This window comes from Zootoca vivipara, chromosome 9 (genome assembly GCF_963506605.1).
Source record: "Zootoca vivipara chromosome 9, rZooViv1.1, whole genome shotgun sequence".
Classification (NCBI taxonomy): domain Eukaryota; kingdom Metazoa; phylum Chordata; class Lepidosauria; order Squamata; family Lacertidae; genus Zootoca; species Zootoca vivipara.
Genome location: NC_083284.1, coordinates 58,568,913 through 58,586,244, shown reverse-complemented (window position 1 = coordinate 58,586,244; position 17,332 = coordinate 58,568,913). Strand labels below are relative to the sequence as shown.

At 43.7% G+C, this 17,332-nt stretch overlaps 1 protein-coding gene across 1 annotated transcript in view; it reads left to right on the top strand.

The window, feature by feature from the left end:
• Nucleotides 1-2,095: 2,095 nt before the first annotated feature.
• FGL1 (fibrinogen like 1) overlaps nucleotides 2,096-17,332 on the top strand; it is a 31,800-nt gene continuing 16,563 nt past the window's right edge. The window contains exons 1-2 of the mRNA XM_035112835.2: nucleotides 2,096-2,259; nucleotides 7,759-7,834. Coding sequence (XP_034968726.2) covers nucleotides 7,769-7,834 — 66 coding nt within the window. The 5' untranslated portion in view covers nucleotides 2,096-2,259; nucleotides 7,759-7,768. The remainder of the gene's footprint in view (nucleotides 2,260-7,758; nucleotides 7,835-17,332) is intronic.

The window sequence follows — 17,332 nt, the reverse complement described above, 5'->3', positions numbered from 1 at the left end:
GAGGTCGCCAAAGTATTGGAGCATCAGCTTCAGGATCTGTCCTTCCAGTGAGCACTCAACTACACTACCAGAAAGTTACCTAATAAAGAATGTTTCTTTACTTTGTATTAATACTCTTCAAGCAACATAGCTGTTTCTGACAATACCCTGTTCAATTAGACATTCTCCATTCCTTAGGCACTCTTGCAGGAAGTAAGATGAATAAGTGCCAAATCTGAGAGCACATTGCAAAAACAGGCTTGAGGGCATGATGAGCATTAATAATTGAAAAATTAAAAGAGCATCTGATAATCATTCCTCTGCAGTTTGAAATGCCCATGATACGGAACTGCTTTCTCAACACCTTATGGCTTTAATTTAATGCATATGTCAGCAGTCAGGAATCTAGAGTACCAAGCAATGTTAGAGGCTTCAAAGACAGACTGATTTTCTGTCCATATGAGCTCTTATTTTTAACACAAAGTGCTCTGCCTAAAATGTTAAAAGTATGGATAATGTTCACGTCTGATCTAAAAATGTGATGTCTTTTTGCAGTTGCGTTCTGAGGGAGACTTCATGCCACAAATAAAGCTGTCAAAAAGTCACGAAGCTTCAATAGAGAATGAAGTAATAGTTTATAATACACCTTGGAGGGTCACGTCCACTTTTACTCTGTATCTTTGACTACAGCAACAATCTTTCTTTGTTTTGCCTTATCATCCCTGTAGAACTGTAAATCCTCCTTCCAGACCATCTTAGACAGGGACTCTTCCCCTCCTTTGGCAAGAAAAGGGGAGGCGAGTGGGAGGGAGTAATGTTTAGTTTGATTCCTTTTGCAATAAAAAATTTAAAAAGAAGAAAATATGTTCATCAGTAGTCAAATACCCTACCTGAACCTTAGCCTGATGTTTTGGGGAAAAAACACAGGAAGCAGATGGATAAAATGCACCATCCCATTCTGACCTTTCTGTATTTTTACATAATAGCTCAAGGTGATTTGACGTCAGCATTCTGAGAAATGGCAAAGCTTCCAGGTGGTGCTTTAACGCATAGAAGTCGAGGTTTCTAAAAAAATGAGCATAGTGCTAGTCTGTGGGACATTTGCAGCTAAATTACAGGTGTGTAACATTATCTTTTAAACACTGATAATCTTACCAGATCTGAAATTCAGCCAAATACAACACAAAAGCACAAATGGTACAGCTTTAAAAACTAATGACATAAGAAATAATTTCTTTTCTCTAGAAATAAACACCTAAAAACTGGAAATAGGTGCAGGACTTGAGCAGCTCTTGGGTATGTTGCTATGTGGTTAGGAAGAAATAACAATGTACATGTCAAAAATTTATAACGGAGAAAAAACTATTAATTAGAAAGTGGTTCTTAGATATATCATCAGACTTTACCTCTTCTGTGGTGATAGCATTTTTCAGAGATTAACAGGGCAATCCTATACATGATTACTTGGAAGTAAATTGCAACTGTGTTCAGTGGAGATCTCCCTGTCTCTTCCCTAAGGAAGCTGCATTGAACTGAAAGGCCATTGGTCCATCTAGGTCAATATTGCCTATAATGGCTGGCAGCGGCTCTTCACAGCTTCAGATGTGAGCATTCCCAGCCTTGATTCAATAGATATTGTGTGCCACATTACCTCCCACTGTTGCAGTCCCTAGCACAATTTTGGATTCTGTGGGAACATGCAAACATGCCTTTTTATCTTCATATCCACCCGAGTGCTCGTGTAGCCTTTTCAAAAGGCATTGTACAGCTGCCCATTCCCTTTTGGCAATCCCAAGATTTTTCCCATTTACTTGTCTGTTGTGGTTATGACACATAGGTGCCATTTTCCTGCACATACGGTAGTGACCTCACTGCTGTTACCATACACAAGATGGATACATTATCTCCCCATCTCACTGAACTTCCTGTGAGATTCAGAAGGCAAAAGCAGGGTCTAGTGGGATCTCATGTTGTACAACTTTTCTTGGTGTCAAATGAAGGAGAATGTAACTTTTTGTTTAGCAATAAACTTTTTACCCCCCCCCCTTCCTTTTTTCATTGCATGGTTGATCTTACTAGTATTGTATTTGTAATGTGGCAAGCTAGCAATGTTTGGGACAACTGCAACTCCTCTGAACATTCCTCCCCACTGACTCATTGCAGTTTGGACGGTTCAGAAATTAACGGCAAAAAAACAACAACTATCTCATACTGGAGAAGGCTGTGATATTCTTTGCATCAACTCCGAAGGGTCTCTCTCTCTTTCTCCATCATTTAAAGGTAAATGACAAAATACTGTTTCGAGGATGGAGGTGATTTCTCTATCACCTGATATATATGCTGTACTTAATTACATTGGTGTGCTCTAATGGGATTAATTGTTTAATGAGTTGCTGGAAGAGAAAGTAAAGCAGCAATCCTCAATACCCTTACTGGAGAGTAAGTCTCATTGAGTGCAGTGCAACTTACTTTCGAGTAAGTATGCAAAGGTTTGCATGGCATTAGTTAATCAGAGCTAATATGTTTCAGAGGGTAGTGGGTGTTTATAGACAAGAAGAACAAAAGCAATTTTTGCAGACGCTTTATAAGAATTAGCCTGATAAATTTGGCAAGGGTTGTGCCAATGTCATTTAATTTTTTATGGAAGGTCATGGGATTCAGGACTCCCAACCCCCACAGATTTGACTCAACGAATTGCATGAAGCTGACAAAATCTGTGTCAAATTTCACCTCATTTTTGCCATGAACCATAGCAGGAACAATTGTACTATAATTGCTCTTCTAGTAAATCCATAGCAAAGGGAGATTGCAAGGGCTGCAGGGGAGACATATAACAGAAAGAAGCAGGGTTACATACCATCAGCAAGCATATTCTTTGGCGATCACTCATAGCCAAGTATGATTGTCTTCCATGAACACGGTCTTAACAGTGAGTCAGTAAGTGATTGTGTAGGTCAATTCTGGATCCACACGTCCTTCCACAGTGGGGACATAGGTTTCCGGGTGGGAGTTGATCATGGTGAGGAGTTGATCACGGTGAGGGTTTACCAAGCATGCCTTCTTCTTAGCACGTTTCTCCCTTTCATCCAGAGTTCGAGCGTCTTCAATGCCCATGACACCTTTGGTAAAGGCTGTTCTCCAATTGGAGCGCTTGCAGGGCAGTGTTTCCCAGTTCTTGGTGTCTATACTACATTTCTTAAGATTTGCCTTGAAAGAGTCTTTAAACCTCTTTTGTTGACCACCAGCATTACACTTTCCATTTGTAAGTTCGGAATAGAGTAGTTGCTTTGGAAGATGATCATCAGGCATCCGGACAACATGAAGTCCAATGAAGTTGATGTTGAAGAATCATTGCTTCAACACTGGTGATCTTTGCTTCTTCCAGTACACTGGCATTAGTTATCTGTCTTCTCAAAAGATGTGTAAAAAATTTCAGAGGCACCATTGATGGAATCTTTTGAGTTGGAGATGGCATTTAAAAGTGGTTCGTGTTTCACCAGCGTACAGTAAAGTTGGTAGTACAATAGTTTTGTAAACAACCATTTTGTTTTCCCAAAATCATCAAGCATATCATCAAGCATATCACAGGCTCTGCCCGCTGCATGTCAGTATAGCACAGCACTTACCCATCTTGTGACATCATCATATGTGTTTCCTTGCCACTGCTAGCAATAGCCAATTATGTGGAGGGAAGGCAGGGAAAGGCATGATGTGATGATGTCACAACAACACAGATCATTGTTACCTGTTGCACTCAGACATGGGGAACTCAAATATGGCAGTGTAGTTTTATGCGCCATCCTTTCACTGCTATGAATGTATTTCTTTGTGGCTAGAGCTCAAACCTAATCATTAGTCTTCTGTAATCAGTGGCATTGGAAGCTGCTCACTACGTAGTGATGCTGCGCATGCCCGCTACATAGTGATGATGTGCATGTGCACTGCGTAGCGGGTTGCCAGTGGCGGCGCGCCAGTGCCGATTCCAGCACCTTCCGTACGGTGCTGGAGCGGTGGCGCTGGTAAGCCGTGGAGCGAGGTTTTTTACCGGGTGGCTTGGGAGGTGTCGTTGTCCTGCTGCCCAGTAAAAAGCCTTGCTTCGCAGCTTCTCACTCACCTGCTAGGCGTGCATGGGCGGAGGCGAGGGGCGGGCCAGGGAGGGGTGTGCCGAAGTGTCACCCCCCCTCCAGGGTGGCACCCAGGGCGGCCCACCCCCAACACCACTCCTTGCTACGCCCCTGTCTATAATTAGTCAATATTTGTGAGTCCATACAATTTCTACGGGAAATCAGTGGGAACAGAACTCCCAGTTTATCTTACCTTATTTTGTATTTTGGACCCTTTAAGTTGTAGATCTTCAAGTGGCAGGTTCGGAGCCACGGCTGGGTGGCAGCATGACTTAGGGTGGATTGCATCATCAGCATTTCCACCATGTAGGTGCCAGGCAGAAAAAATATATTCACCCAGGCCCTTGAGCCTTAGTTTGCTGCTTATCTTTGGGTAGGGTGGGGTGGATTTTGGTCTGCTCTTTTATGCATATTCATTGATGAGCATTTAGGTGGTTTGTTTGTTTTTAATAGGAGTGACAGCTTAGCCCTGTGACTGTAGGTGCCTGGGGTCGTGGGTGCCAAAATTTGTGGTTGCCTGGCCTGAACTGAGTGAAAATGTACTGGATTGTGTTGGGTATCTTGCATATGATTTCAGTGTACAAAGCCAACAATTAAGGGGAGTAACCCTTATTAAAACCCGTGCAACCCATTTCAGCTGTGTTTAAAATTACAACGTATTAGCTCTCTTGTACAGAAGAATCTTTTGTCTGTTGCTTCAGTTTTCCCGTATGCCTAATTATACTATTTCATTCTATTTACTTTTATTGTTTTGTTTCCCCCTATATCTCATTAAGAGAGGGAATCAAAATAGCAGTGAAAAACCTCATTCAGGCAGCAGCGTGATTTTAAGTGTGGCCTTAATATCTTTGGACTGGAAGTTTTAACTTCCCAAAGCAGCTAGATACCTCTTCTTTGTTTTATTATAGCTTTTTTAAAAGTATATTTTTTATTAAAGATTTCTTAGTTTACAAAAATGCATGCATTGTCTCTTTTTTCAAATTGTGTTTTCTACAGATCAGTTTCATTTGTTGTGAAACATTAGTGTTGCATACAGTATTAAGTGAGGAAGAAATGCGGGTGCATGGTGAGTGGGGTGGGGTCAGGTGGCAATGCTTCTATTCTTCTACTTAGAGTATCCGTGGGGTTTTGTGTCAGCGTCACTTGTGTGGGTTCTCTTCCTATTCGCTTGTTGTATTTCCTTGGTGGTGAGAGAAGTTGGGGTGGCCTAGGGTGTTGTTGGTTGTCTTTGGTTGGCTATTAGTGAGATTTGTTTTTGTGTGTGAGTGGGGTGTTGATCAGGTGAGCCCAGGCTTCCTCAACCTCGGCCCTCCAGATGTTTTGAGACTACAACTCCCATCATCCCTGACCACTAGCTAGCTAGGGATCATGGAAGATGTAGGCCAAAAACATCTGGAGGACTGAGGCTGAGGAAGCCTGGGTTACCCAGATTGATTCGTATGCTATTGGCGGATTCTTCTTGTTGTCTTGTTGGGCCATGTATGTGATGAAGGGGAACCATACTGGGTGAAGGTGTCGTCTTCCATGCCTCTCTTTTGTTCAAGTTGAAAATGTTGCTGGAATGCAATTGAGAGGCTTGAGGAGAGACACAAGGGCAGAACCACTCCAGCAAGAAGGGAGTCGTGATAATGGTGACTGCCGGACGTCATCAGTGGCTAAATTGACCTCCAGATGTGCTGAGAAAATAAACTTGGCAATGATTCCACAGCTGCAGACACGGCATACATTTAGAACAAATGACTCCTCCCAAAGAAGAACTGGGATCCAGCACCTTAACAACCTGCAGTTCCCAGAAGACTGTGTGGTGGAAGTTATGCTTTAAATGTATGGATGGCTGCAGAAACAGATGGAGGGCTGAAGTAACTTTCTAACTTGGCAGTGGGTGTTTCCCCGCAATGTGTGCAGGACTAGCACCTGAGTATCCACATGTTGCCATAGACAAAGGGCCGGATTTAGGTTTGATGAGGCCTTAAGCTACTGAAGGTAATGAGACCCAGCTCTCCTTTGTCAACAACAAATTGTCGCTGTTTTTTGTGTGCTGAATATATGCTATATGGTAATTTATAGACCTAATAGGTATCTAAAACCATTTCCACATGCAGAATGTAGGCACCCTATATATAGAAATGAGCTGACCAGTGATACTTTAGGGAGCAGGCTGGCAGGCAGGACGCATTATTACATCATAGGAACCTACACAACACAAAACACTGTTGCTGTAGGTAGGTTTTATTTTATTTGTTTTTTATCTTATATTTTGGAAATGTACACCCAGTGGTGTTTTTTACTTTAATTTTTTTTTGGGGGCCCCCAAAGACCGGGGCCCTAAGCTATAACTTGTTTATCTTATACATAAAATCAGCACTGCAGACGCACCACTGTTTCTCATCAGAATGTTTCTGTGCTGTGCCGTTTACTCCCTCTCCCCCCAAATACAACTTCCTTGTTTTGCATTACCCCTTTCATTTCTAGGTATGCACCTTGGAATTTCAGTGCCTGTACACTCACACCTTTTAAAAACAAATTCTCAATTTGGATCAAAGCTGGTTTGTGGAGAGGTGGGGGAGGGATGCATTTAATTGCAATATTTCATAAGAAATATTCCCATCATCCCTATCTAGTAGCACTAGTGGTCAGGGATGATGGGAATTGTAGTCCAAAAACAGCTGGAGACCCTAGTTTTTGGAAACCCCGTTGAACAGAGAACATAGACTTACTACTTGCATTTAAATGCAATGTTGAGCAGAGTTTAAAGTCTCATCCTTAGCAGCAAAATGAAAGCATAAAAAATAGGCTATAAAGCCTTATTGTGGACAAATGCAGCTGCGAAGCAAGCTGGCTCCCCCTTTCTTACCCCGCTTAACACAGAATCAGACAATAGACAGAGAAGCAAGTTTTAAAAAATGATTTACTTATTCATAGCCATGCACTGATTCTCAGCAATAGCAGCAGTAAAAACTATGCAGGTAAAATGCTTATATTTACAGCAATGCATGTGCCTGAGCAGGAGCAGTTGACTATACTCCTGCTCTTATCGCTGGTCAGAGAAAGTGGAGAGTGGGGAACCAGAAATGTTATATGCTCCTTCCACCTCAGGAGAGGAGGGGAAATGATACCACATAGAGCCCTCTTTACCAATTACGGTACATTTCTATGGTATGAGTCTCTACCTGTCAGCAATACAACTCTGTAGCCTTAACCCCTTCTCATGTTAAGTGACAAGAACATGTGCTGTTAGATTTGGCTGCTAATCTTCGACAATTTAATTATCTCCGAGCAAAGCAGAGAGGAAGACAAGAGCTCACACCTAGTGCTACAAGCACTTGTTTGTGTGTTAATTCTAAGCCAGCACTCTGGTTTCTTTCCTACTTGGAGAAGGGAGAAGTGAAGTGGGTGCGATTTGAGCAAAATGCATCATCATGTTTGCTTGTTCACAGTAAACCATGGTTTGGTTGATAAGCACTTATTCTTTTTTAAGCTGTATGCTGCATTAAAATATTTTAGTTCAGATGAATTCGATTTCTAGCAATGCATTTCTTGCCTCAGCTATGCAAATGAACAGCAGGTCCTTGATTCCTTCTGCAAATACAGTGCTGAGTCATCAGCAGCTATGCTTGTACTTCCTGCTGACACAATATGTTGTTTTCTTTTGCAGGCTCATCAAAATGAAAAATTGGAGTTTATTTCATTTGTTTCTCCAGAATGTATTGATAGTAGGCACAGCTGGCTTGGTAAGTTTTACACAATACAAGGAGGATTTGTAGTTTCTTCTCACCGTATAAGGACCCAGGTGGCGTTGTGGGTTAAACCACAGAGTCTAGGGCAGGGGTTCCTAACAAAATTTTCTCGAGGACCCCTCATCGAGCCGCTATTGTGACAAGGACCCCCATTAATTCCTAATCCTAAAATTAAAAAGTGAGAGCCAAATTAAGAGTCTTTTTATATTGTATATTTATACGTTTTTACTGTTACAACTGCATACTCCATCAGTATACAGTTAGTTTTAATTTTCAGTTCTTCATGAGATGAGTTCAATCTGTCCTTTGAGTCCATTATTTCTGAAATATTAGGTTCCAAACTTGAAACTTTCACTCTGAAATCCGACCGCATGTCGAGCCCATTCCTATATTTGTTTTTCATGAAACACATGGAAGAAAATGCTTGCTTTGTTGACAAACACGACTGTTTTGCAAAGAGGCAGTGCGCGCCAGGGAGGAGGGAGGGGAATGGAGAAGACGGGGTACCTGCGCAGTAGCGCACAAATGAAGCCGACGCGCGCAAAGCATCTTGGGAATGCGCGCGCTGCCTCTTTGCAAAACAGTAGTGCTTGTAAAGCGCCACCTAGCGGCATACAGCAGAACTACTGCCTCTATCTAATTCTAGTTTTGCGCTAGACTCTGCTCATGCAGGAAGTGGCCAAAACAAAAATCTGTTATCATACGAAATATATTTAATATATTTTTTATTCTAATAGCATCTTGCGGACCCCTCTGGCATAGCTCGCGGACCCCTGGGGGTCCCCGGACCACCTGTTGGGAACCACTGGTCTAGGGCTTGCTGATCAGAAGGTTGGCAGTTCGAATCCCTGCAATGGGATGAGCTCCCGTTGTTCGATCCCAGCTCCTGCCCACCTAGCAGTTCAAAAGCACATCAAAGTGCAAGTAGATAAATAGGGACCCACTCCGGCAGGAAGGTAAACGGCGTTTCCGTGCGCTGCTCTGGTTCGCCAGAAGCAGCTTTGTCATGCTGGCCACATGACCCGGAAGCTGTCTGCGGACAAACACCGGCTCCCTCGGCCTATAGAGCGAGATGAGCGTCGCAACCCCAGAGTCGGACACGACTGTACCTGATGGTCAGGGGCCCCTTTACCTTTACCTCACCGTATAAAGGGGGGGAAATGAGCTTATTCATACTTGGATCCTGTTGAGTTCAGAGGTGACATTTGGCTTAAGCTGATATAGTAGAATAATAAAATGGTATAGTTGGAAGGGACCACAAGGGTCATCTAGTCCAACCCCCTGCAACAGAGTTTATAATTGCTACTTTTATGCATTAAAAACGTCAGATCAGAACTATTCCCTCAGAGTTCCTGTTTTAATTCAAGATGGTTGGTTAGAGGGCTTGCTCTTCAGATAAGGACAGCTTCTTACACAGAGTTGTTTTTTTAGCTGAACATGAAATTATGAGTCTAAAGATATCTTAAAAGATATGGTAATGTGTAGACCAGAGATGAGCTGCATATGGTAGATTTCTGGAAGTGGCTCTTACTGAAGTCCTCAAATGTTCAAATATTCTTGTTATTATAATTTCACTGGTGGTATTTGCAACAAAACATTGCAGTTTGCAGCCTAATCCTCCACGAATTTGTCCAATCCTCTTTTAAATCCACCTAACCCCAAAGAGAACTAAAATTTAAGAGATCTGGACACAACCCTTGAGTTACAAAGAAAATTTGCTTCTTTAATTGTTCCTGGTGGGTATTTCAACTGTTCTTTACTCGATACTGAATATCTTAAGTTCAGAAGTACTAAGAATACACAACATTTTATCTTCATGATGTTCATGGAAAGGAGGAACAAGGGTGCCTTCATGGCTGGCTCTTTTAACTTGACATAAACCTTCCTTGAGAGAATGTATCTGATGGATGTTAGCTTGTAATTGGCCATGCAAAGCTGTAAAATAAAAAGTTTCTGCATATATTAATGGCAGCAGCTGGGAAAAATGTGATTGCATGTCCGGACCACAGGATTTGACAGCAGCTGTTTAATATCTGGCTTGGAGTTTAGGGGAAAAAACCAAAGTCAATAAAGTGGGCAGAGTCCGTTACCCGCAATCTGTTTGCAATTAATGACATAGCTGCAATCTAAATAGCATCCCCCCCCACCCGATGATTATGTTATGTTTTTCGCTGTTCCTTTCAAAGGGCTTTAAAAGGCAAAAGAAAACAATACCCGACCACTCCAAACCTGTGTACTTCTTAAGTCCGTTTTTGAAGTTCTGTAATGTTCCAGTTTAAAGTCCAGTTACCTGTGAGGCATTTTTACACAGCGCTAAACTGAAATGGTGATAATGAGCAAGCCTCGAGAGCATAGGACCTCGCAGCTGTGCTGCTTTTTGGTAATGTTTAGAGAACTGCCCTTGTGACTTTTCCCCAGAGGGAGCAACTCTGGCATTCTAAACATGAGAAACTCGCCATTGCCCTTAAATGACTTGTTGGAAAATCAGTGGGAGGCAAGGAGGCTGCTTATTATCTCTGATCTTATGTATTGACATTAATTGTTTGGGACCCACCCACCTTCCAAGCGCTTGGAGGCTTCTGAGAGATGGTAAATCTGCATGACACTAGTCAGGGCCAGCCCGGAAATTTTGGTGCCTGAAGCAAATGACAAAATGGACCCAAACTAACTTGACTGGTAGCTGACACTGGTGATGGGACAAAATCTTCCATTGCATTTGAAGGCAACAGGCTACTTTAGGGGCCACATGGGGCATGATATCTGGCACACAAACTTCACTTGTGCTACCAAGCCCCCAGATGCTGCTGCTTGTGGGGGACTGCTGTTTGTACCCATGGAATTTGTACGGAGGGTCCTTTAGGGCAGGGGTGTCAAACTCAAATTCATCGGGGGCCGCATCAGCAGTTTGGTCACCCTCAAAGGGCCGGTTGTATCTGTAGGACTATGTGTCCACTCTTTATTATCATAAATTATTGTCACTGCATTCAATTATTACTGTTTTTTTGTAATAATGTAAGTAATAACTAGCTCTGAAAGCAGAAGCATAGTCAGAATAATGGCAAGTAGATATTCAAATGTACAATTATTGTACAATTTATTGGAAAATGATTTTTGGTAACTGCACTGGGTGGTGGAGGCTCGCTAGGGTTTCATGCAGGACCTTTGCAGAGCTACTAGTACCTGGAGATGCTGGGGTCCTTCTGCATGCAGGACAGATGTTCTGCCAGTGAGCCACCACCCTTCACCAAAGGGACTGGCTGAGGTTGACTCACTGGAGCTGCTCTCCTGGTTCCAGGGTTTAAGGGCCAGAAGTATAAAGCAGCATCCTATGTTTCTGAGGAGAGGGAGAGGGAGGGGAGGGAGGGAGGGAGGGAGGAAGGAAGAAAAGAGGGAGTGGGAGGGAGGGAGGGAGGGAGGAAGGAAAGAGGGGAGAGAAAGAAGAGTAGGAAATAAGGAAGGGAATAAAGAAGGAAAGAAAAAGAAAGAGGGAGAGAAGAGGGAAAGGGAGAAAGAAGGAAGGAAGTAGAGGGAAAGAAAGAATAAGAATGAGGGAGAGGAAGAAAGATGGGAAGGACGGAAGGAAGAAAGAAAGAAAGAGGGAGCAGGAGGGAGAGAGGAAGGAAAGAGGTGAGAGAAAGAAGAGTAGGAAAGAAGGAATAAAGAAGGAAAGAAAAAGAAAGAGGGAGAGAAGACGGAGATAAAGAAGGAAGGAAGGAGAGGGAAAGAAAGAATAAGAACGAGAGAGAGGAAGAAAGAAAGGGAAGGGGGGTCGCCGCCTTGATTCAGCGCCAGAAAAGAGCGTGAAGGGACCCCCCCCCCCCAGCCCCAGCTGTTTGTCGGCGCTTTGTCGGCGCGGCGCTTCAGCAGCAAGGTCCCGCTGCTGGGTCCTGCTGGCTGGGGCGCTCGGCGGGCCACATGACGAGGTCTGGCGGGCCGGATTTGGCCCCCGGGCCTTGTGTTTGACACCCATGCTTTAGGGTGTTCATTCCATATCACATTCTATTTTGCCTCTATATGGAGCCACTGGAGCTATCACCTAGGGACCTATATCACATATACACTGATAACACTCATCTTGGCCTCCATTCTGTATGAATCAGGAGAGGCTGGGCAGGTGTTGGACTAGTGTCCAGAGGCAGTGGGGGTGGGCTGGATGGGGGGGGCAGCAAATAGACTGACTCTGAATCCGATTCCTGACAAGATAGAGGTGTTGCAGCTAGGTGGTTCTCATATCTGGCAATTGAGGAGCCTACCTGTTCTGGGTGAAGTTGCACTCCCCTCTGATGGTGCATAACTTGGGGGTGCTCCTCGATTCCAAAATTGAGGTGCAGGTGCCTTCTGTGCATGCCTAAAACATAAATCCCTTTCCTTAAAGGGGGGAGGCAGTGAAGAATCCTGTAGCACCCTAAAAGGCTAATGTTTAATATGGCATGTCATAAACTTTAAGCTTAGGCCAATCACATTCATATGCCTTTAAAGTGCTGCTGGATTATGAGTTGTTTTTTATTCAGCAAACTTAACACAGGTACCTTTCTGGAACTTCTTGCTTATAAGTGGATGACTGTTCTGCTTTATCGCACGTCCATTATATTATGAGACACATACACAAAATAGCCACCTCAAGTATGCTTTGTTTTTGAAATATGAATTTGAATCTAAACAAGAGCAGCCTTGTTCTGTTCCCTGCTAAACAGCTGGTAGGTGTTCAGACTCGGCCAGCAGCCTGCTTCTTGAAACGACTGCCCTAGTGGTGTATTTATGAGGGCTGCACTCATTCACAAATGTATCGCGCTTGTTCACGAACGATATAGACCAGGGGTGGGGAACCTCTAGTCCAGGGGTACACAACCTAAGGCCCGGGGGCTGGATGCGGCCCAATCGCCTTCTCAATCCAGCCCGCGGATGGTCCGGGAATCAGCGTGTTTTTACACGAGTAGAAATGTCCTTTTATTTAAAATGTATCTCTGGGTTATTTTGGGGGCATAGGAATTGGTTCATTCCCCCCCCAATATAGTCCAGCCCACCACATGGTCTGAGGGACGATGGACCGGCCCATGGCTGAAAAAGGTTGCTGACGCCTGCTGTAGTTTGTGGGCCAGGGGGTCCAATTTAGCCTGTGATACCTTTTTCCCATCACCATGCCCATCTATCAATCAGCTGGCATCACTGGGCAGTAGTGGAATCCTGTTCTGCTAGGTACTGCTTTGCCAGTGAGTTACCCCACAGGCCAACTTTGATAGGTTGCTGGGATTGCCTGACAACATCAAAATTTCAGAAGATGGGTGGTCTTGCCTACCTATCAGAAAGTTGGCCTGTAGAGAAAAGGTTATGCTGTACAAACCCCACCCTGGATATATATATTTTTTTAAGAGATTTTTATTAATTTTCAAACAAGACATACACAAACAAGACATATAATATAACACTGTCCCTTCATTTTCCCTCCACACACCGGTCCACTTCTGCCACCAGTAGGACCCGTGTGCTTTAGGAAACAAAGGGGTCCAATTGTGAATTGAGTTCTGCTTCCCCCCTCCCTCCTCCCTCCATATCCCCCCCCTGCCACTGGGAGAACAGGGAGGAAGGGGTTATGGGGATCTGCATCCCCCAACTCTTTCATAATCATATTAATAAACCTAGAAGAAAAAGAAAGAAAGAAAAAAAAGAGGGGAAAAAAAACAAAACAAAACAAAAGGAAAATTGGGAAGAGTTCAGACTTCCCAGTTCTTATTATTTTAACATCTTAATTGCGACTCCCTCGATAGTCTTCCTCATGGTTTTCCTAACAAATTCTGATTACTTGTGGCGAATTTTCCAACTCAGTTTCAAATCTTAATCTTATAATATTAACTCAATCCTCCTCCTTTTTCATGCTGCCCTCCCACAGGTCCCCTCCTGCCACAAGAGGTACCTGCAGAGCACAGCACTTCCAAGGTTCCATTTCCTCCTCACCCATCTGAGCACCCCCTGCCACTGAGTGCCTCAGAGTAAGGAGAGGGGGGTAGGCAGCTTTCTGCCTAAACACCTCACTTAACCTACAATAATTTACAGTAACTTAAAAATTCTTTCCAAACCATTCTTATACTCCCTTAAGGAAACATAACTTTTTTTCCCTTTCTTTTTTACATTCCATCTCCTCTCCCTAAATCTTTTTCCCCCAATTGGTTCAGCATTTCCATTGTCATGCCAAGATTTCGAAGACCGTCTTTCAGAAACCAAAACAATACCTTTTAACTAAAGTTTTTACCCCACACCCATTCTTTCCCAAATCCATCTCCAGGCCTTTGCCCCCCCCCTGCCCCTGTCCTTCCCATCCCTCAAAAACCCCACTCCACATTTTAACCCCTCCAGGATCTTCAATTCCATTAGACTTTAAGTCCCTTTGTCTCTCATCTTCTTGTTCTGCTTGTTTTTCTTCCTTTTGGAAGTCATATTTTGCCTCATCCCAAACAAATTTGTCATAGTCCAAGTCCTCTTCCAGTTGTTTCTCCTCACACACAGTCTCAGAGTCAGCAGTCTCCAAATTTAAATTATCCTCTAAGTCCTGGACTTGGACTTCAATCTCAACTGGTGGTAAGTTGGGATGTTGCCGTTCCTTGTAAAAATCTTCCCATGACAGCAAGTAGTTCAGCACAGTCTCCTGGAAGGCTCGAGACAGCTTTGTTTTCATACCTCTCGTAACCGCAGATAAACAGGGGGTAGGGAACAATGGGTACTGGAAAATTCCTTTCTCAGACGATCGACTCCATTTTGGCTGTTCTTTTTCTTAATTCTTAACTCAGTCCCAAATCCATTCTTACTTCCAATTTAAATAGCTCTTTCACATTTTCAAACAATTTTTCCTGTTCACAGCAGTGCAATCAATCCACCCGGTCTTTTGACAGTTTGACAGCTTTTGACAGCTGTCAAAACACTCTTCCCCTTAATGCCGCTGTACCTCAAGGGGTGCTGGACTCAGGGGCTGAGATGGTTCCAAAAAGTCTTTTTTCCCTCTCGGGTCCACAGTTTCAAATTCTTTCGTTATTCGGCTTAGGATTTTTTTTTCCAAACGCCTCCCAGTTTCCCATTAGGAAGAGACCGGCTTCCGTTTCTTTAAAGTCTCTCCTATTTTCCAATCAGCAAATTTAGGATCCAGATCAAAGTTCCACTTACTTCTTTAGGAATCTTTAGTTTCAAATCGGAAGAATCCGCCGCTTGCCGGGTCAGGACTCGGAGCTTCGCTTCCCGGAGGTAAGATGTGGCCCAAAATGGCTCCCGCGGTTCAACCCCGCCGGCTCACGATCGCTCTATTGAGCTCTCGGGCGGCGGGGGATCCGCCAAACGGAGCAGCCGCTGGACGCCTGAGTCATCGGAACTCTCGATCCGATGCTTTTACGGGGAGTCCGCTCGCTCTGCGGACTTCCCCCCCCTCCGAGAAGCCAGGGACCTCGGCACGCGAAGTCCCTGCGTCCTTCTCACCGCCGCGACGAACCGGAAGTCTCACCCCAACCTGGATATAGACCAGGGGTCAGCAAACTTTTTCAGCAGGGGGCCGGTCCACTGTCCCTCAGACCATGTGGTGGGCCGAACTATATTTTGGAAAAAAAATGAACGAATTCCTATGCCCCACAAATAACCCAGAGATGCATTTTAAATAAAAGGACACATTCTACTCATGTAAAAACACCAGGCAGGCCCACAAATAACCCAGAGATGCATTTTAAATATTGACATATTCTACTCATGTAAAAACATGCTGATTCCCGGACCGTCCGCGGGCCGGATTTAGAAGGTGATTGGGTCGCATCCGGCCCGCGGGCCTTAGTTTGGGGACCGCTGATATAGACCCTAGTATCTAGTGTTGCAAATCTGGTCAGTCGGTAGAGCATGTGATTGTTAATTTCAAGGTTGTGCTTTCAGTCCTTACAAAGATTCCAGCATTGCAGGGGGTTGGATAAGATGATCTTTATGTTCCCTTTCCAAATCCTGAATTCTAGGATTCTTTGCTTGGGTGTGTTGCAGTTGCAAAGCCAGAAGAGGGAGCATGTGTGTTGCAGCACAGATTTCTAAATTCTCCTGAGCAAAGCTTAAGAGAAAAGGCCATGTAAGTAACTGCATATTGGCTGAAGCCTATCCCATCAAATAGATCTAATATTTGACATGAGGGAGCTCTCCTTCATGCTTGATTACTACACCAGTGAACAGTATGAAGAATACACATTTTGTATCGTTATGCATTATTTGTGTGCAGCTTTCAGTGCTCAAGGAAGCCATTTAAATGAACACTGCACAAAACAGTATTGATGGTCACGTTCCCCTTTTAAATGCATGCAAACAGAGACCAAGCATTTCCTAACATCTGTCTGCATATACTTTAAAGTGAAAAGCCATTGCTTTACTTTGTGCATCTCTGCTCCCTTTCATAAATGCCATTAGCAGATAAAACACCCCCCCCCCAAGAAAATAACTACAAAAAACCCTAATTTGGAATTGTAGTCAGTTATGTGTTCTGCAGACACTAAATGCAGAAGGTTCCATGTTCAATTTCTGGCATCTCCAGGTACTGTGGGTTTGGGAAAGAGTCCTGCTGCCAGTTTAACTTTCTCCAGACCAATTGTCACCTTACTTTCTGTCTGATCTTAAAGAGACCACATGTCAGTGGTGGGTGGTGCCTGAGGCAAACGTGGGCGGAGCAACAAATCTGCATTTCACCTCTATGTGGTCTTGCACACCCTTTTCAGTCTTCCAAACAAGAGGCATTATCAGAGTTCAATGGCACATGCCAGCCAAGCAAAAACATTCAAGCAGAGTACAAAGATGCAAAACAGAGCCAGGGGAGATGTGGTTAGCAAGGGTGCATGGCCCAGGGAGATACTCACGGGTCAGACAGAAAGACTAGGAGGGCCACATTCAGTGCCAAGGCCTGAGGTACCCAATCGCAAGTGTAGACAATAATAATCTAGACGGACCAATAACTTGACGCCCCATATGGCAGCTTCCTATGGATCCTGTGTAAGATCCAGCCATGTAAGATGCTGATTTCCTCCACGTATCAATCCTGCCTGCATAAAATGGGGATACAGTAATGTGTTTCTCGTTTGTCTTTATCTTAAGGTATGCAATATGCCCTTTTAAAATGTGGGTTTTTTTGATATGTGTGTGTGTTATCGGGTGGTGGTTTTTATTTTGATTATATATTTTGTGGTTTTATATTTTGATTTTGTTCTGTGAACCACCCTGAGACCTCTGGGTGTCAGGTGGTATATAAATTCAATAAATAACAATAAAATAACATGGGAGGCAGCTGAATCAGTATATTAGTCTATTAATCCTTTAGTTCAGAGTTTCCCAAATGAAAGCGGTTTTCCCCAAACTTGGGTCTCCATCTATTTTTTGCACTACAACTCCCATCATCCCTAGTTAGCAGGACCAGTGGTCAGGGATGATGGGAATTGTAGTCACCCCCCAAAAAAGAAGAAGCTGGAGACCCAAGTTTGGGGAAAACAGCTTTTG